The sequence below is a fragment of the Balaenoptera musculus genome, chromosome 20, assembly GCF_009873245.2.
Source record: "Balaenoptera musculus isolate JJ_BM4_2016_0621 chromosome 20, mBalMus1.pri.v3, whole genome shotgun sequence".
Classification (NCBI taxonomy): Eukaryota; Metazoa; Chordata; class Mammalia; order Artiodactyla; family Balaenopteridae; genus Balaenoptera; species Balaenoptera musculus.
The window spans coordinates 44,212,796-44,233,361 of NC_045804.1; the positions used below are offsets into that span (position 1 = coordinate 44,212,796).

The 20,566-nt window shown below is 51.1% G+C and overlaps 1 protein-coding gene across 16 annotated transcripts in view; it reads right to left on the bottom strand.

Annotated features, from left to right (window-relative positions):
* Window positions 1–19,018, bottom strand: part of MYO18A (myosin XVIIIA) — a 95,299-nt gene extending 76,281 nt beyond the window's left edge. For 15 of the 16 annotated variants that reach the window (XM_036838118.1, XM_036838116.1, XM_036838117.1 and 12 more), the window contains exons 1-2: window positions 18,896–19,018; window positions 6,632–7,710 (exon numbers count right to left, since the gene is read on the bottom strand). In XM_036838118.1, the coding sequence (XP_036694013.1) occupies window positions 6,632–7,630 (999 nt within the window). In that variant the 5' untranslated portion in view covers window positions 7,631–7,710; window positions 18,896–19,018. The remainder of the gene's footprint in view (window positions 1–6,631; window positions 7,711–18,895) is intronic. The other variant, XM_036838106.1, reaches the window with a different exon arrangement.
* Window positions 19,019–20,566: the final 1,548 nt, after the last annotated feature.

Here is a 20,566-nt window from a genome sequence, read left to right on the forward strand (position 1 = left end):
AGAGAAAGAATTTGGACAAAAGCGTTAGGCGTCCCGTTGGAAAGAAAACCTCACCAGGGGCAAGAATGGGAGAGCACTAGGACGGATTAATTAAAGAGGCTGCAAAATTACCTTTCTTGGATGGCATTAGAGACTGGGCAGAGGGAAGGGTACTAATCTTCCTAAGCATTTACTACCGGCTAAAGTCTATATAAGTGACATCATCTAATACACAAACATGTTTATCTTAAATAAAGGCCCACAAAGCATGGTATACAGAATAAAAAACAAGTCTCCCTTGAGCTCCAATCTTATTCTCTTTCTGAGAGAAAACTGTAGTTAGTTGGGTGTGCATCCTTCTCTGATTTAGTCCTCTCAATTCTGGGAGGATAGAATAGAGCCGGTTTATAGAGGTCACGGGTCACTTCGCCTCAGAGGCCTCTCCTAACGGCCACTCCTTTTCTCCCTAGCACAACTGGCCACTTCCTCCTTCTCACCCCATTGCATAGCTGTGCAGACCTCTGTGATAGCAGTTATGGTGCTCGGTTGCATTTCTTCACTTAGGTCTATGCTTCCTCAAAGAAAGATTATATTTTATTTATTTAATCCCCCTGTGCCTGGTACAGTGCCGGTTCTTAAGCACACTTCATTCAATGTTTAAGGGAGTGAGTAAACTGAGGCTCACAACGTTTGGTAACTTTAGTAAAACTCAAACACATGTCTTTCTGACTCCAAAGTCTACGCTCTTTACACTATAACATGCTCTCTTCCCAATTCTGGAGTGTGGATGTGGTTTAGATGGACACGACGACCTCTTAAGGAACCTGACAGCTCTATAGCCTTTGTTTGTTTGTTTATTTATCTATCTATTTATTTATTTACGGCTGAGTTGGGTCTTTGTTGCTAGGCGCAGCCTTTCTCTAGTTGCGTCCAGTGGGGGCTTCTCTTGTTGCGGAGCACAGGCTCTAGGTGTGCGGGCTTCAGTAGTTGTGGCTCGTGGGCTCTAGAGCTCAGGCTCAGTAGTCGTGGCGCACGGGCTTAGTTGCTCCGCGGCATGTGGGATCTTCCCGGACCAGGGCTCGAAACCATGTCCCCTGAATTGGCAGGTGGATTCTTAACCACTGCGCCACCAGGGAAGCCCCCTATAGCCTTTGAGTACAAACCCCAAGGTCCAACAGAAGAAAGTGTACCACGGATCTCGGGCAAATGCCTGACAGCTCAGGAAACTAGCCTTGACTGGGAGGGAGTGGTAGGCCTTCCTTTAAACCCCCATCTCTCCCCTCCCACCACATCCTCAGAAGCTCAGGGGAGCAGTGCTTTCTAGGTACAGCTCCCATGCAGGCCAGCTCCTCTGGCTCTTGGTGGCAGAGGGACAACCACATCGGCCAGGGTTTAGCCAGCTGGGCTTTTCTGAGCTCAGCAGAAACATCTTACATTCCCAGACAACACATTTGTCCCCCGTGAAGGGCCCACTGAGGATACAAACAGAAGGGACCTCTCTCCCCTCTCCCAGGTCCTAGTCCCGGCCAGGCTTCTACCCCTTCTTTTTTTTTTTTTTTTTAAATTTTATTTTTATTTACTTATTTTTGGCTGTGTTCGGTCTTCGTTTCTGTGCGAGGGCTTTCTCTCTAGTTGTGGCAAGCGGGGGCCACTCTTCATCGCGGTGCGCGGGCCTCTCACTGTCACGGCCTCTCTTGCTGCGGAGCACAGGCTCCAGACGCGCAGGCTCAGTAATTGTGGCTCACGGGCCTAGTTGCTCCGTGGCATGTGGCCCAGACCAGGGCACGAACCCGTGTCCCCTGCATTAGCAGGCAGACTCTCAACCACTGCGCCACCAGGGAAGCCCCTACCCCTTCTTAATGGTTATTGACTTTCCCACTCAGACTCATGGACCTGGAGGAAGGAATTCTGAACCAACTGGGGTTTTAAGATCCTCATCGTTACCAACACCTGCCTCAATCTCGCCAACTCAAGGAACTCTTTGCCTTTAGAAAACTTAAGGGTAATTGATCCCAAAACAGATGTCCCTAGAACATTTTCCCTGAGGAGCCAAGGAAAGAACGTAGCATCTTCTCCTAAACCTGGCAGTCACGCTTGACCCCTCTTCTCTTCCTTCTCCCACACCAACCAATCAATAAGACTACAATGCACCCCAATGTTCATAGCAGCACTATTTGCAATAGCCAAGACCTGGACAGATGAATGGATAAAGAAGATGTGGTATATATACACAATGGAATATTACTCAGCCATAAAAAAGAATGAAATAATGCCATTTGCAGCAACATGGATGGACCCAGAGATTATCATACTAAGTGAAGTAAGTCAGAGAAAGACAAATATCCTATGCTATCACTTATATGTGGAATATAAAAAAATGATACAAATGAACTTATTTACAGAACAGAAACTGGGACTTCCCTGGTGGCACAGTGGTTAAGAATCTGCCAATGCAGGGGACACGGGTTCGAGCCCTGGTCCGGGAAGATCCCACATGCCGCGGAGCAACTAAGCCGTGTACCACAACTACTGAGCCTGTGCTGTAGAGCCTGTGAGCCACAACTACAGAGCCCATGTGCCACAGCTACTGAAGCCCGTGCTCCACAAGAGAAGCCACCTCAATGAGAAGCCGGCGCACCGCAACGAAGAGTAGCCCCCGCTCGCCACAACTAGAGAAAGCCCGTGCGCAGCAACAAAGACCCAACACAGCCAAATAATAATAATAATAATAATAATAATTAATTAATTAATTAATTTTTAAAAAAGAACAGAAATAGATTCACAGACATAGAAAACAAACTTATGGTTACCAAAGGAGAAAGGGAGGGAGAAGGATAAATTAGGAGTTTGGGATTAGCAGATACAAACTACTATATATAAAATAGATAAACAACAAGGTCCTACTATATAGCACAAGGAACTATATTCAATATCTTGTAATGAACTATAATGGAAAAGAATCTGAAAAAAATATATATTTTATATACATATATAAATCTGAATCACTTTGCTGTACACCAGAAAGTAACACAACATTGTAAATCAACTATATTTTAATTTAAAAAAAACTGAAATAAAAAAGACAACAGTCGGGGCTTCCCTGGTGGCGCAGTGGTTGAGAATCTGCCTGCCAATGCAGGGGACACGGGTTCGAGCCCTGGTCTGGGAAGATCCCACATGCTGCGGAGCAACTGGGTCCGTGAGCCACAACTACTGAGCCTGCGCGTCTGGAGCTTGTGCTCCGCAACAAGAGAGGCCGCGACAGTGAGAGGCCCACGCACCGCGATGAAGAGTGGCCCCCACTCGCCGCAACTAGAGAAAGCCCTCGCACAGAAACGAGGACCCAACACAGCCAAGAATAATAAATAAATAAATAAAAATTAAAAAAAAAAAAAAAAAAGAAGACAACAGAGCCTACCTCAGTTGCTCCCGTCTGATACATCTCTCCACCTCCACTGCTTCTACCCAAGTTCAGGCCTCCATCCATCCTACTGAGATTACAACAGCTCCCTCACTATTCTCCCCACAGCTATCCTTGCTACACCTGAAAGCATTCTCCATAAGCAGTCAGAGAGATTTTCGAAAACCTGTTCCCATCACTCCCTAATTAAATTGCTTCATTGCCCTTGGGTTAAAATTCACATTCCCTAGCGTGACTCACAAGGGCCTTCATGACCTGCCCCTGCTTGCTTGCGTCTCCTGCTGCTTCTCTCAATAATGTCCCCACACTATCCCCCAGTCTTATTCCCCAGATGTGTCATTCTCTCCAACCTCTAGACCTTGACATGTGTCTTACAGGCTTCCTCTTCCTCCTCTTGCCTCCCTGACACTCATCTCCTACCCAGATGTCAGTCCTCCCTGACTCATTCCCAAGGCTGTACTAAAAGTCCCTCTTCTGTGCTCCCTAGGGCCGTGTCCTGGCCCCTGTCACTGAGCTTCTCAAATGGCATTGTCCTTGTCTGCCACTTGACCATCCCTCCCACCACACTATGAGTTCCTTGGGGCTGGGGTTATGTGCTGCTCACTGCTGGACCCCAGGACCTAGCACACAGAAAGTGCTCAACAAATGTTTGTTTAATAGATAGGTGAGCGGAAGAAAAGACGCAGAAGAGTTGCTTCTCTCAGGCCAGCTGAGTGGTTCCTATCAGGCCCCAAGTCTATCTTACTACCGTAGCTCACCCCTGCTCCCAGTGGAACCCTGTCTAGCAGCTACAGGGATACATGAAGAAGGTGTGAGCCAAGCATTCTGGACACACACCATGTGAGAAGGAAACCCAAGGGGCTGTCTCTCCCTGGGGCCTTCTGAAGAGGCCATGGAAAAAGCCATGGGGCCTGGCCCCCATCTGTGTGCGGAAAGAGAACAGATGGCTAGCCAGCTCCCTCAGAGCTCCCTGGGGACAGGCAACGTGTGGACACAGTTGATGGATGGCCTGATGGGCAGGGTGGCCGCCAGGAGCTGTACCCGTGGGGCTGGAGTTGTCAGGGTACCCCACCCAGCAGCCTGGAGGAGGCGGGAAGACTCTTTTCTTGGCATGGAACTGGGATTAGAACTGCTGCCAAGAAAAGGAGCAGGAGTAGGAGTGGGAGGAAGAGGAGGAGATAGAGGATGAGAGCCGCAGAAGAGGCTGCAGCACTCCCACACCAGCTCCGGGGTCTGTCCCAGGAAGCTGGAATGCTGGGCTCACTCCACTCCCCTCTGCTGTAGCCTGAGTCCCCACCACCTACGCAGGTGGGAAAAGATACAGGGCTTCTCTGAACCTGTCGGAGGGCTCTAGGAGACTCATGAGGACGGGGCTTTCTACTACGTCCCCTGCCCGATCCCTCAGGTGGACGAAGACGTCCTCTGGGCACCAGCTGGGTCTGCCCCACAGGGACGAGAAGAAGCCAGCATTTCAGGGATACCTGCTGTAATGTGGACTCCACCAGGGCCTCCAAAGCTAAGCCATCCACTTCCCCGGGGATGAGGTAGCAGCAGCTAGCTGGGAAGGGAGAGTGGCTGGGAAATATGAGATACCAGGCTGATCCCTGTGCTATAAAGACAAAACTAAACAGCATCTGAGATGCCAGGCCCAGGGCCCCACAGAGGCCTGTGCTGTGGTTCAACAGGGAGCTGGCAACAATCCCCCAGGGGAGATTCATTCTTTAAGAAGAAGACAGTTCCATCTGTTAAAAGCAATGTTAGCCTGGTAGAAAGCAGACAGACATGGCAACATGGTATGATTTTTGGTTCTGAAATAAAGAATACTCCCTCTAAGTTGCAGTTCCCTGAGTTCAGTCTAGCCTGATGGCTAACACATAGTAGGTGCCTGATGTGTGTTTCCGGAATAAATGAGTCCAGGTCCTCCCCCGGATTCCACGACAGGCCCTCTTCCACTCACTACCCTTTCCTGACTAGCAAAGCTGCCTGACTCCACCAGCCCCAGGGTAAAGGAAGGTCGGGAACCCAACTCCAGTGCTTCCTGCCAGAGCCTAACCCTGCCGCTCCCAGGCCCCCCTGGCCCGAGATGCTGCCAGGCTGAACAGCCATCTGAGCTTCCACTTCCCCTCCCCAGGAGAAAGCTAGGACCAGGACTCTGCTTGCTTCCTTAGCATTTCCTCCCACTTCTGACTTTGACACAGCTGGCCGGTCACTTAGTGCTGAAAGGCCCTGGCCAGGCTGTGCAGTGGTCAGGCTGCAGGGACCAGATCCGAACGATCCTAAAACCCACAGCCAGGAGAAAGGGATGGCTAGAGGCCAACTCGTCCCTCCTGGACTGTCTCTAGGCAGAACATTCCAAACTGATATGCAGCCATCCTATCAGAAGTCCCCTGGGGTTAGAGATCTCCATCCCCTTAGAGACCTGCTCATACACCTAATCTCAATCTCTTCTGCTCCTATGTCACCCCTTTCCACTGCTGTTTTGTGTGGGCAGGATAAGAGCTGGGATCTCAGGGATAGTCAGGTCATACTATCTCTGTAGGCTTGATCCCTTTTGCCTTTCCAGGGCCGTGCTTTTTCTTCTTCCAAGAGATAATAAAGACTCTTGGAGCCCGAGTGATCTTTATAAATCAGATCCAGTCACTCCCCTGCTGAACACCCTACAATGGTCACTGGGATAAAATCTGAACTCCTACCATTATTTACAAGGTCTTCCATGATCTGGCCACTGATTATCTCTGCAACCTTACCTGGTATTCAGCTCCTCAGCCACTCAGGGGTAAAAGGAGGCCTGAGGTCATCTCCCCAGGAGCTACCAAATGTGAGCCCTGATTTAAAATAATTTATCTTTTTTCACCTCCAATATCTAAATAATGGAAATCCTATATTTTAGTCCAGATACCAGTCTGGACTAGTAGTAGCCCAGAGTGTCTCTCATATCTGGAAGTGGCACATGTTAGCCCCCATGCCCCAATTGAGGGCTCAGGACATATTAGCCCACCAGGGTATCATAAAGCTTGTATCGCTGTGTATCACACCTTCTGAGGTCACTCCTCCCCACAGGCCAGGTAAGTTGTCCCGGAGCCCAAGGAGTGGCACGGCTTCACCAGTCACACACTCGCTAGGCTCTGACGGTAGCTCTTGGGTACCCCCATCATCCACCCAGGTATAGTCGCAGGAGATGCCAACATCCCCAGTTCCTGCTTACCCCCCGCTGCCCAGGCAGACACTCACATGGGCTGGCTCCCTGCGGGGTCCCTCGCCGCTCCGCAGCCAGCTCCGACTCAGCTCGCTGAGCTCCGGGATGGGCTGCACCTTGAGCCGCACGCTGTCCCCAGACTGCCGGATCATCTCCACAATCTCATCCCTGGACTTGCTCTCCACGTTGTGCCCATTAATCTCCACCAGACGATCACCTGGCACCAGCCCCAGGGCCAGGTCCTTGGTGCCCGCGCCGGGCTCAGCGAAGTGAACCACCCTCCGATAGACCTGACCCTCGGGGCCCCGATCCAGCATGGTTGTGCGTCGCAGGGAGAAGCCGAAGTCCCCCGTGGGCCGTCGCTGCAGTTCCAGTTCCCGGAGGGCAGGGGGTAGCGGGGGTACCACGGGGGGCAAGCGCAGGTCAGCCGGGAACCTTTTAGTCACCAGCTCAGGGGCTCGGGACCGAGGTCCTGGTCGAGGGATGCCTGGGCCGGGATGCTGCATCAGCTGTCCCTCTAGGGTCCTCACCTCCACCTGTGGAGACGGGGCGGCAGAGTGCTCTGAGGGGGTGGAGGTTTCTGAGGCGCTCTCATCCCGGCTGCGCTGGGAGAAGGAGAAGCGCTTGACAATCATCTGCGAGTTCTGCTTGGCCAGGGAGCCGAACTTGGCTGCCCGCTGCAGCACCGAGCCCCGTAAGCTGCCTTCCTCACCCTTGAGGTCATCGCTGGAGCTGGCTGTGCTCAGGTGGCCCGAGTCCAGGATGACACTGCCCCTGTTGCTGTCGGAGTCGATGTCAGTCAGGTGCAGGTCGGAGCCGCTGGCCACCTTGATGGGGATGGGGTTGGAGATTTCCAAGCGTGTCTTCGAGTCACGCTTGGAGGAGCGGTTCAGGTTGAAGAAGCCACGCCTCAGGCTCATCTCTTCCAGGCTCCGCAGCTCCGCTGCTGACATCCGCTCCTTCTTCTCCTTTTTCTCCTTCTTCTCCTTCCGCGTGCCATCCTTGTCCTTGTCTTTCTTCATTAGGTTAAACATGGTGGGGTGCTGTTTTTAGGGGTGGCACCCCCAGAGGATTACGGGTGCTCAGCACAGGGCCTTTGTGCCCCACCTTGCTGCTGCAAACAGAAACAGAGAGAAAGGTTATTTGAGCAGAGCCTCTTTCTGTGTCTCCAATCCCGACACGGCCAACTAATGAGCACAGCTTTCCCTCACTGAGTGCCAGTTATGTGCCAGGTGTTCTGTCTTAAACAGTACTGTCTCAATTAAGGTAATCCTCACAACACTGCTACGGGTAGGTCTGTCATTATCCCCATTTTACAAATACGGAAACGAGGTTTAGATCAGTTTATAAAAGCCCAGACTCCAAAGTCTGTCGTTTCCTGTAATCCCTGAAAGACCCAGGCTTAGGTGTGCATGGTGGTGGCATCTGGGAGATCTAACCTCCTGGTGAGAGGATGCCATCAAGCCAATTTGGGACCTGACTTAAGATTCAAACGCAAGGGACTTCCCTGGTGGTGCAGTGGTTCAGAATCCACCTGCCAATGCAGGGGACACGGGTTCGAGCCCTGGTCTGGGAAGATCTCACATGCTGCGGAGCAACTAAGCCCGTGCGCCACAACGACTGAGCCTGCGCTCTAGAGCCCGCGAGCCACAACTACTGAAGCCCGCACGCCTAGAGCCCGTGCTCCACAACAAGAGAAGCCACCGCGCGAGCCGCAACAAAGGAGCCTGCCTGCCACAACTAAGACCAGGCGCAACCAAATAAGTAAATAAAAATATTTTTTTAAAAAAAAGAGAAGCCACCGCAATGAGAAGCCCACGCACCACAACGAAGAGTAGCCCGCGCTCACCGCAACTAGAGAAGAAAAGCCCGCGCACAGCAACGAAGACCCAACACAGCCAAAATTAAATAAATTAAATAAATAAATTTTTTTTAAAAATTAAAAAAAATAGAATCCACCTTCCAATGCAGGGGACACGGGTTCTGTCGGTGAACTAAGATCACACATGCTGCAGGGCAACTAAGCCCGTGTGCCGCAACTACTGAGCCCACATGACACAACTAAGACCCAACACAGCCAAAAATAAAATAGATAGATAAATAAATATTAAAAAAAAAAGATTCAATCACAAAGGAAAAAGGAAATGGACTCTGTGCACCATCACCTCCCCATAGCCAATGTCCATTAAGGCAATAGGCATCACATGCTACTGGGCTCTTTCCTAAACCTGCTATCCCTAGAGCAGCAGCCTTAGCCACTGCCTGACAGAAGATCTCAAAGAACCAACACTTATTTAATGACTGCCACTCGCCAGGCATAATGCCAGGCACTTTACACACACTATCTCATTTGAACCTCACAGCATCCCTGCAAGGTAGGTATCATTATCTCGACTTTACAAATGAGAAAACAGGGCTCAGAAAATTAAGTGTATGTTAGTTGTCACACAGCTAGTAGGCGGTGACCGCAGGATTCAACGGCAAATGTTGTTTTCTTTCTAGGGCCTGGGTGCCCAAAGTGAAGCAGGGAGGGAGGTAAGGGGAAGTTCCAGACTGAATAGAGGACAGACAGCTGCAAGGTGGGGGTGGGCGTGGGGTCTGCTGGATAAACAGGATCCTGGAAAACTCACATCCTTTTCCCCAGACCAACACCTAAATATAGCCTCAGGAAGAAAGTCGTGGCAGCCTGAGAGAAAACCCCAGCTCCAGGGCTTATGGCCTAGGGCGCCAACCTACTCCCACCCCTAGGCACACCCATCTGGGGACAGGATGGAGAAAAACCTGGTGGGGTGGAGTTGAGAGAGCCTTCCTTGTTCTAACCAGCAGGGAACAAGAAGGAGGCTGTACCACCTAATTAGAAATTAAATGTACTTTTTTCTTTCTCCATGAAGGCCTCCCGCTCTGAGTTCTAGACACAAGACCTACAAGCTTACCCCTTGCAGCAGCGAGCTCTTGCCAAGCCCTGGAGAGGCCTTTCCTCTCTGTGTACCCCACTGCCACAACCAAGCAGGGCCTTCCAGGCCCCCCAATTCTACTGAGAAGGACCCCCAACCCAGGTACAATGCCTAGGAAGGCATCAAGGCCAGAAGTGCCCAAGGGCCCCGGGGTACTGGCTAACTGCTTTCCCCCTGCCCAGCACCCTGACCCATGTGGCCCCTGAGAGATCAGAGTATCCTTTCTAGAGCAGCGCTGTCCACAAGAAATATAATTCAAGTCATATATGGAACTGTAAATTTTCTAGCAGCCATATTAAAAAAGGTAAAAAGAAACGGTTAAAATTAACTTTAACACTATACTTTATTGGGCTTCCCTGGTGGCGCAGTGGTTAAGAATCCGCCTGCCAATGCAGGGGACATGGGTTCAAGCCCTGGTCCAGGAAGATCCCACATGCCGCGGAGTAACTAAGCCCGTGCGCCACAACTCCTGAGACTGCGCTCTAGAGCCCACGAGCCACAACTACTGAGCCTGCGTGCCACAACTACTGAAGCTCGTGTGCCTAGAGCCCGTGCTCCACAATGAGAGAAGCCACCGCAATGAGAAGCCCGCGCACCGCAACGAAGAGTAGCCCCCTCTCGCCACAACTAGAAAAAGCCCACGCGCAGCAACGGAGACCCAATACAGCCAAAAGTATATAAATAAAATAAATAAATTTATAAAAAAAGCAAAAACAAAAAGACAATATACTTTATTTAATGTAGATATCTAAAATATTGTCATCTCAACATGTAACCTATGTAAAAAATATTGAGATATTTTACATTCTCTTTTCCGTATTAAGTCTTCGAAATCCAGTGCACATTTAACACTTAGAGCACATCTCAATTCAGACAAAACACATTTCAAGTATTCAACAGCCTTGTGCTTGCGGCTATTGGATTGGGCGGTGCAGTTCTAGAGAACTCTTGAGTTATAGAGCATATCCAAAGAGGTGGGAGATCTGGCCCAGTCACTGGCTCCCTGTGGACCTAGCAGGCACCCCTCTCCCCCTCTGACCTCCGTTCCTACCTGGTAAAACAAAGTTCCCTCTGAACTTTTTAGTTCTTAATGTTCCAAGCACAGTACCTGGGAGCGGGAAGACAGGAAATCTAGGGCCCAAGAAGTGCAAAGCCAGGGACAGCCTCGGCTAGCTGAGCCTGGACTGATTCAGGGTGAAGGAGTGCCCGGCAACAGGCATCCTCTCTTCAGGGCTCTACTTTAATATAGGGGGTCTCTCCCTCTCCTCCTGAACGCTGATGGGGGTATGGACAGACCTACCATATGCTAGGATGCAGGATCTTTGGTTGGTCACTGCTCACCTTACCTCTCACCCATCACTACCTGCACTCTCTTAAAAGGCTAGTTTAGAAGTTGGCTCCAGGGGGACATGTGAGGGAAATGAAGAAAGAAACCCACCTTGGGGACTTGGAGGGAACTAACCAATATCTCAGCCTCAGCCCAACCACAGAGAACCAAACCGCCTACAATGCTATCCCACCAAGACACCTTTTATGGTCTCCAATTCTCACTCTGCAATCCTTACCCAGTGCTGGCTCTTTGCTGGGGACTAGACATCTGAGCAGTATCAACGGAAAACAGCCCCCAGAATTCTAGAATCTTTGGGCTGTCTTGGCAAAAGCTTGTCCCTCACTGTCATGGCATCAGGCAGAAACAACAGACAGTCACAGCAGCAGCACAGGGGGATAGTGCTGGCAGGAAATGTTAGAAGATCTGGTATCTAGGCCTGGATCTGCCAACAAATCGCTAGGGGACCTTGAGCCTGTCACTTTGCTCAAGGTTGGACTAAATGATCTAGGTCTCTTCTAGCTATAAAATTCCAAATATTTCTCTTGTGGACATAGGTTATTTATTAACTTTCTGCCAAAGTCACCCCTCTCATCCCAACCCTGAGGCCTTTGGAGACTAGGTCCATTTCAGCCCTTCCCTCATCAGCCCTGTCCTGCCACTGTTATCTACACAGCTCACAAGGTACCCCTTCCCCACTGTTGTCCCTACAATTGCCAGGCCTGGCTGTGGCCTGGGTTCTCTCCTGTGCCACATGTCTAGAGCTACCTGCAAACTCCCCCTCCAGGGTCAGACCTGCAGTATAGCTGCAGCTGCTCCTATGCATTTCAGAGCCCAATTCGCCAGAGACCTGGGCTCTGTCAACTTCCTGTGGACCTTGGACTTTCCCGCATCTCCTGTCCTTAGGTCCAAAGTCTCCAGCAGCAATCACTACCTCCCCACTCCCATTCCAGGCTGCAGTTTCTACCTGCCTCTGCTTCGTCTCTTACCACCCCCCCACTGAAGGTAACCTTACAGTTTTTCTGACCTCCTTCTCTGCCTTTCACCCCTCACCCTACTCCAGGAGGCCTTTCCTAACTTTAAGTGGAGGGAAGGTCTGTGTGTAAATTAGGGTAGGTACCTAAATCATCTTGACCCTACTATCCCCCAAATCAAAGCAAAGTACCACTGAATCAGTCAACTCAGCTGCTTTATTACTTTAAGACAGAAAGCATTTTGAGGGCAAGGACCTTTCAATTCAAGTATGCAACTATCAATTCATCAACAGGAGAAACAATTTACATATTCATATCATGGAATACTACTCAGCAATAAAAAGGAAACTACTACTGATACACACAATAGGGATGAATCTCAAAAACATCTGTCAAGTGACTGTAAAAGAAGACTTGGACATACTGGTATGGTACTTTTTATATGAATTTCTAGTATAGGCAAAAGTAACCCATGGTGAAAAAAAATCAACAGTGGTTACCTCTGGGAAGTGGGAGTGGGGATTACCTGAGAAAGGGCATGAGGGAACTTTCCGGGGTAATGTTCATGTTACATATCTTGATAAGGGTTTGGGTTGACAGATGTATACATTTTGTCAATTGTCATCAAATAGTGCACATAAGATAAGTGCATTTCATTGTATGAAATATTCACTCAAAAGAAGAAAAGAACGGTAAACAAATATCGAACTCTAGTTAATGATATGTATGCTAACGTATTGGGGGCAACGTATATTGGTGTCTGCAATTTACTCTGAGATGCAACAAAAATATAAGATGCCTTGAGGGTTGGATCAAGGGATAAAGATGTGATAAACAAGGATAGTAAAGTGTTCACTGTAGAGTCTAGGAGATGGGGTGTTCACAGTAAAACTCTAACTTTTCTAAATGTTTGCAGAGCCTTGTGATAAAATGTTGGGAAAAGTATGTATTTATCAAGCACCTACTAAATGCAGGGGATATAAAGATAAATAAAACCCATGAAAGAGTTTAGGCTTCAGATGTCAGGTAACAAAGCTGAAAACAAATTCGGGTTAACAGCGATGCAATCTTGGGCAAGTCACTTAAGGTCTCTGTGCCTCTATTTTCCCATTTTTTTAAATGGAAATAATAGTACCTACCACATAAGGCATGGGAATTAAATGAAATATGTATATATGCCCTTCATATAATGCCTAGACCAGACTAAGTCCTCAAGAATGGAACCCAGTGGTAGCAAGGCACATTCATGCCATCTTAATGGGATGGTAGAGAGGATAATAAAGTACACAAATGACTATCAGCACACATATGACTAAAATAAGTCTAGACATACAATCTTAATGCTGGACAGAACCTTTGTATATGGAAAGTAAAGCCCAAAGAAGTGAAGGCAATCCAGTTAGCACACAGCCAAGCTGGATCACACTGGCTCGAGTCCAGAGGCCCCATATAACTACTGCCAAGATAAGGACAGGCAATTCATAGATGCAGAAATACAAATGGCCAACAAACATGAACAGGTATTCAGCCTGAGTAACAGTCACAGCTGTGTGAAATAAAACAGAGGTATACTGCGTTCACTTAGCAGTTTAGTAAAAACTACCACGCTAACATCAATCAATTAGAGGATGAGAAGCAGGGTGTCCCAAATGTGTTGCTGGGAATATAAGTTGATAAAAGGAGGGCAAGTGTGTGGTATCTATGAAAATATTTAAAGGTACATATTCTTTGACAGGGCCAGTCCATTTATAGGACATCTATAGATATATTCACACAATAAACATAGCTAATCTTTGCAGCACAATAAACATGGCTAATCTTTGCTATTTCATAATAGCAAAATTCTGTCTCTATAAATGTTCATCACTAGGGGAGTGGCTAAATTATAGAACTTAGCAGTTATTTAAAAGAATGAGGTAGGGCTTCCCTGGTGGCGCAGTGGTTGAGAATCTGCCTGCTAATGCAGGGGACAAGGGTTCGAGCCCTGGTCTGGGAAGATCCCACATGCCGCGGAGCAACTGGGCCCGTGAGCCAAAACTACTGAGCCTGGGACTCTGGAGCCTGTGCTCCGCAACAAGAGAGGCCGCAATAGTGAGAGGCCTACACACCGCGATGAAGAGTGGCCCCCACTTGCCGCAGCTAGAGAAAGCCCTAGCACAGAAACGAAGACCCAACATAGCAATCAATCAATCAATCAATCTTTAAAAAAAAAAAAAAAAAAAGAATGAGGTAGATTTGTGTATACTGACCTGGAAAGATTCTATACTATATTGTTAAGTGAAAAAAGAAAGTTGCCAGATAGTATACAATTTTTACTAAAATTTTTTAAACTACATATATGTGTACATATATATACATGCACATTATGTATAATATTTGCATATGCATAGAAAAATGTATGCTCTGGGGAAGAGACAAGGATTTTGGAAGGGTCAAAGCAGACTTGTGTTTTGTCTACATTTTAAAATTTATTGACAGTGAGAATATTTAGCTGGTAGGGGTGTGTGTGTGTGTACACTTAAGCCTGGGGGCTTTAGATAGTGGGATTATGTATAATTTTTCTTCTACTTTTCTTCATGCCCTTTATTTCCCACAGAAAGAAAATTTATATAAAATTCTATTTATATAACATATAAGTATTAAACTATAAATACATAATATATAAAATATTCATAACAAGCTTTTAAAAAATAGTCTGGAAAGATCCATTACACAAATATATCAGTGATTTTTCTCTGTGGAATAGTGGCAAAGAGGGGTAACACTTCAGCTTTCTACTTCGTAGACTTGCTACAGATAAAACCTTTTTTTAGCATGTTACTTTTGTGATTTTAAAGATCAAAGAAGAAAAAAGGAAGGTGTGACAAAGTAATAAGCAATCCCTTTGGCATTAAAGCTGTAAACGGGTTTGCAACGGCAAGTTCAAAGCTGGCCACCTCATGCTTTGAAAATGTTTCAGTGACTTGGGGGACTTGGTTAAAATAGATCTCACTAGTGTCTTGTGGCTTTAAGTGGGGACAGATTTAAATGGGTCACCCTGCAGCTGGCAAAGTAGAAACCCCAGGAAGTGGAAACTATAACGTTAGAATCCCAAGACAAGGGCGCCCAGACTTGGCTGCTGTGGGTGTATACTTAAAACGGCCAGTCCTCCCACCCTCGACCACACTCATAAATAAATACAAAGGAAATACTTTCCCAAGAGAGCTGGCCTCTCTCCCTTGGCCTCTGACCTCCCTGAGCGGCCGTTTCCTACCGCCCCGAGGCCTTGATGGGGCGCCCGCCCGGACCGAGGAATTGCACGAGTGGCCCAGGGGGGCTCGCCCGGCCCGGGCAGCGCAGGGTGACGCCTGTCGCCGCCGCCGTGGAGCTTCTTGCCGGCGGTCCTGCTGAGCCCCGCCGCGGCCCATGACTCACTGCCAGGTCACATGGAGCTTCTCTGGCTCCAGGTGTGCTCACTCACTCCGTCTGCACGCTTCTCACATGACATCAGCCGGCCCGGCCGCCCGGCCGCCGGCTCCCTGCCCTGCCCAACGCAGCGCCGGGAACCCTCGGCCCTCGGCACCTCCAGGCAGCCGGGCCGGCGCAGACACAGCCCCGCGGCGCCTCCGCTGCGATACCGTCTCCCCTGCAACGCAACAATCCCGCAGGCCCCGGGAGAAACGAGAGCGGGAGACGTGCCAGCAGCCCTGCCAGGTCCCCGGCGGCTCTTCCAGATGCACCTCCTTGGCCCCCCGCGGGGCCTGCCACAGCCCGCTGGGCGCTTAGCTCAGCTAACACCCCAACACCCCACCTCCTGTGTGACCTTGAGCAAGTCCCGTCCTCTCTCTAGACCTCAGCTATTTCAACTCTAAAATCTCCATGGTCCTGAGACTTCAGACTTGGCCTTCGCTGAAGAGGTATTCTGCTCAACCACAAACTTGAGGTTCTAATCCCGCTCTCCCTCTGATTTGCTGTGTGACCTACAGCCCATTATCCAACATCTCTGAATACTAGAGAATAACAAAAATAATTCCTTGTAAGTGACTATAAAGTACCTGGCTGCGAGAAAGGGCCCTGGGCCCTGTAAAATCATCAGTCCACAATTTAAACTGCTGCCTGACTGTAAACTATTTGAAATGTCAAGGGAATGTGGATAATTTACAAGTCACACAATTCCTACCTCAAGAGAAAGGGCAGGAAAGTGAGGGGCGGAGGGTGCGGGGGTTTCCAAGTCTGCTCCCCACCCTTGCCAATCCAGTTCCCACTACTGCACCACCCCACCCTCTAATTCAGGCTGCCTCAGAAAATGGTAATGGGGGGTGAGGTGCAGTGAGAAGATCTTAAAGAACCCCGGGGCCTGACCCAAAGCAGAACTTAAAAGCTCCATCAAGCCCCCAACCCAAGTCCTGGGGAAACCTGTTAATCATAGCACAGGGTAGGCTGGGCCCTCCCAACCCCTCAAACCTTTAAACTATATCAGGCCAGAGCCCCTCAGCTTCACCCACCACACCCAGGAGAGGCCTAGGACAAGGCCTGGGGCTCAGGGCCACCAACAGGACCCTGCTCACGTGGATGCTCTGGCTCCAGTCTGTGGTATCCACTCCAGGTGAGGGAGGTCTGGCTGGGGACAGACCTCTGGTTGAGAAGGAGTAAGAACAGCCCTGCTGCCCTGGAGACCTGTGACACAGCAAGTCTGGATCAAGCCTTCCTGAGTTCCAACAACTCCCTGCTCCACCCAAGAGGGTGGATTCTCCCTTTCACACAAGCCCCACTTCTGCCCCTCCCAGTCCACCTTCAGGTACCTGCCACTGGGGGACCCTGGAGTTTTCAGGCCCAGCTTCTGAAGACACATGCACCCTTCAAAGAGCAGCCTCAAGCTAGGCCAGTGAAGCGGGCTCCAGGCAACAGGCTGGCTGTCCAGACTGCCAGGCAGTGAGGTTGAGGGACCAGGCAGGAGTCAGGAAGGGTACAATCCACCTGAAGGTTTCTGAGGAGAGCCTGGATCATGAGAGGAAGCCCTCGGGCACACACCCTGGCACCTGAGCCAGGCCAGGAGACAGGAGTAAACAAACTAGATATTCAGAGCTGCCAGGTGCCAGGTCATCAACTGTTCAAAGCTCAAAGCTCCCACAGGAAGTGACCATCAGCATTCTACCCCTTCCTCACCCACCCTCCACTCCCACCTGTGACACTTCTCATTCCCCTAACCCCCCAACACAATAGATTCCCCCATCATCTTCCTGGAATTGAGGCCCCATCTCCAATGTTCCCAACCCCAAATGTACAAGCACACCTCCACCCGAAGTTATATATAACCAGTCATGTCCAGCAACCAGGAGGATGTTTCCTGGAAAGTCCTCATCACAAAAGGACAGAGGGGAAGCTGGGGAGGTGGCAGGCCACTGACAAAGAGCCAGTGAGGTCTGTCCGGAAACCAGAGACCTCAAGAGAGCAACTTTCAATATCTCCAACTAGAAAGTAGCCCCTGAGTTAATAGGGTGGGGAACGTGAGGCAAGGCCAACTCCATTGCCATGACAACAGGATACCAACCTGTCCAAGAAAAGGGCTCCAGACCTGGTAAGCACATGGAAAGGCAGCTTGAACCTCTAGGTTTAATGTCTTGCTAAGGTGTTCTTGCTCTTAATCACCTGGACAACCTTCCGTCCCTTCCAGCATGGCCGCAGTGCATACACACTCGGCACCGTTCGCTCTTCATAGGGGAATTTACTAGGCCTCCTCAGCCACAGACATGCTAGGCACTCCAAAAGACAAAACGAACCTACATAAATCATTGGCAAGGTGAAGAGGGGAGGAAATCCAATTCCATAATTTGGGGGGACCATCTGAGGGCAGGAAGGCCCTAGGCAGGAAAGCTCTTCCCAGGAAGCACCATCGCAGGCCTCCCTACACAAACACAAACCATAAGGACACTGCCAAACACATGCCCCATTGGCCAAGGGACCAGGCAAAAGGAGTACCGCTTAAAAAACGAACTGGCAGCCTCCCCCATCCTCACCCTCCCCGTCAGCTCATTCTGGCCGGCAGCCTTTCCAACTAATCAGCAGGACACACGTGCCTTGCAACAGGGTGACACCCCCATCCCCCACTGCACCCCTACCCCCAAACAAAGCTCCAGTGTGCGGTGTGTCCCTGCAGGCCTTATCTCAGCCAGGAACAGGACCCACTCCTCACCAGGCTTGGTACCAGCGGCACCCCCAACAAGGGGGTGGGGGGCAGCGAACCTTACCATCTCCCCTTCCCATTGGCGAAGCAACTGGCATGACAGGTTCGCAGGGCGGGGCATGAGGGCAGTCTCTCCCAGAGGCCTGGGGCAGGCAGTCCAACCTTCCCACACGCACCCCACCCCTTGGCAGGGAGAGGTGAGGTGAGCAGCCATTCGCAGGGGACAGCTGGCACGCCCTAATCCCCAGAGCCTATCGTTCACCCACCCGCCCCCCGTCTTCTGTCCCAAGGGTAGGGGGCCCAGGGAAGCAGGGTCTCCATTGTTTTGCCAGCTGTCTGGCAGCTGCTCCTTTGAGAGGAGTCCGGTGTCGGCCTGGCAGTGAAAGGGTGAAGGCCGCTGGGAGGGATAAAGGGCTCGGTGGAGGTGCTCGCCTTCCCCGCTGCCTTCCTCAGAGCCTCGGTCCGTCAGTCTGTCTGGGGGGCCTGGGCCTGGCCTCGAGAAGCCCCCTAACCCCCGGGCTGCAGCCTCCACTCCGCAGCTCGGGGCCACCTGGGCTCCCCCGGGCCCCGAACCGCCCCCCCCCCAAACTGGCCACCCTGTCCGGCCTCCCCGCGCCCCTCGAGATGGCAAAAGGGCCCGGAGCTCGCCCTCCCGACCCCCTCCCGGTCGGCCCCGCGTCCCCGGCGCCGAGCTGCGCGGCACGGCTAGGGACCGGAGCCGGGAGTCCGGGCCGCCGCTTCCAGGGGACAGGGGAGGAGGAGGAGCCGGCGGGCCCCGCCGCCCGCCCGCCTTCCCGGCCCGAGCCCGCCCCGCCGCCCCCCCACCCCCACCCCGGGCCCGGCCCGCTAACGAGCGGCCACCCCCGCCGCCCCGCACTCACCGGCCGCCGGAGCCCGCCCGGCAGGCAGCAGGAGAGGAGACGCGGCATCCAGCGGCCCCGGCCCGGTCCGGGCAGGAGCGCAGCACGGCGCAGCGCAGCGCCGCCCCCCGCGGCCGCACGAGCCGAGCCGAAAGGGAGCTCCCTGCTGGCGGCTCCGGGGATAAACGGCCGGCCTTCCTGGCAGCGCCTGGGCGCTCCTCCAGAGCGGGCCAGGCGGGCACCGGGAGCTGCCCTGGAGGCCTCGGTCCGGGTCCGAGAGGCCCTGCCTGGAGGTCCTGTCTGCACTGGGCATTGGGGGCTGCTGAGCGTGCCCAGGGGAGGCCCCGGGGTCATGCTGAATGTATAGAACAGGCTCTGTCCGCGGCAGGCACTGGTGGACTCTGCTGGCTGTGTCCAAGAGGGTGCTGCCCAGGGCAGTGCTGTCCAGAGAGGACAACTGAGCCTCGCGGGCCACATCGTCCCAGGGTGGCTCTGCAGAGACAGACATAGGGTGCTGCTGGAGGATGCCAGATGGCCTAGTCCAAAGCAGGCACTGCCAGCCATGCCCAAGGTGGCACTGGAAGAATGTACTCCCCAAGGTGGACACAGCCTCCTGGTGGCTTGGCCTGAGAGAGCCCTGCATCAGGTGGAGCTGCCTAAGGGATGAGCCAAGGCCCAGGAGTCATACCCATAAGTGGCACTCACTCCCCAAAGGAGTCCAGCAATGCCAAGAATAAGAGCTTTCAGAAGCTCTTTGGAATGAGGTCTGCCCCTGGGTCCTCATGTCCTATCAATATCGGGTGAGCTGCTCTACCCATTGAGAAGGAATTTTAGACTTTCTGGAAGAGGCCAGAGACATTTAGAGACCAGACCTCCAAGATAGGTGCTATGCCTTGAGCTGAGAGAGAGAGGTGGGCATTTCTACGGGCAGTGTCCATACTGAAGGGAGGTACCCCAGAACGTGGAAGAAACTGAGTGGGGTGGTGCAGGAAAAAGGGTGTAGCAGACAAGGGCAGCTGCCTCCATAAACAGCCCAACCAGGAACTTCTGGTAGGGGTGGCCCAACCTGACAGACCAGGGAAGGTTCAAGCAAGGGGGCTCAGGAGCTAAGAGCTGAGTAAGAATTGAGAGATCCTGAGGAATAGACCAAACCCAGAATGTGCATTTTGGATAAAGGAATAGCATGTAACCCAAACTCAATGCAACACACTTTTACTGAGATCCTGCTAAGTGCCAAGTGCAGCACACTCTGAGGGACATAGAGCTATCAGACCTGGAGCCTCTCTCCAGGGAACTCACATGGTGAGGGCGGGGTCTGGTAGTGAACTTTGACTGCAGTGGGATTCACCACGCTGTCATCCCTTGGATGATGAGATGACGCTATAGTGGATGGCTTATTTGGCTGGAGGAATGAAAGAAAGCTGCTCTGAGGACATGACATTTGAGCGGAACCTTGGAAGCTAAGTAGGACAATGACGATCACTATTGCTTTCTGAGCAGCTACTGTGTGCTAGACACTGTCTCTATTCCTCACAACAAACGTATGAGGGAGACATTTTTTTTAAAGATTTTTTTGATGTGGACCATTTTTAAAGCCTTTATTGAATTTGTTACAATATTGCTTCTGTTTTATATTTTTTGGTTTTTTGGCCACGAGGCATGTAGGATCTTAGCCCCCCCGACCATGGATCA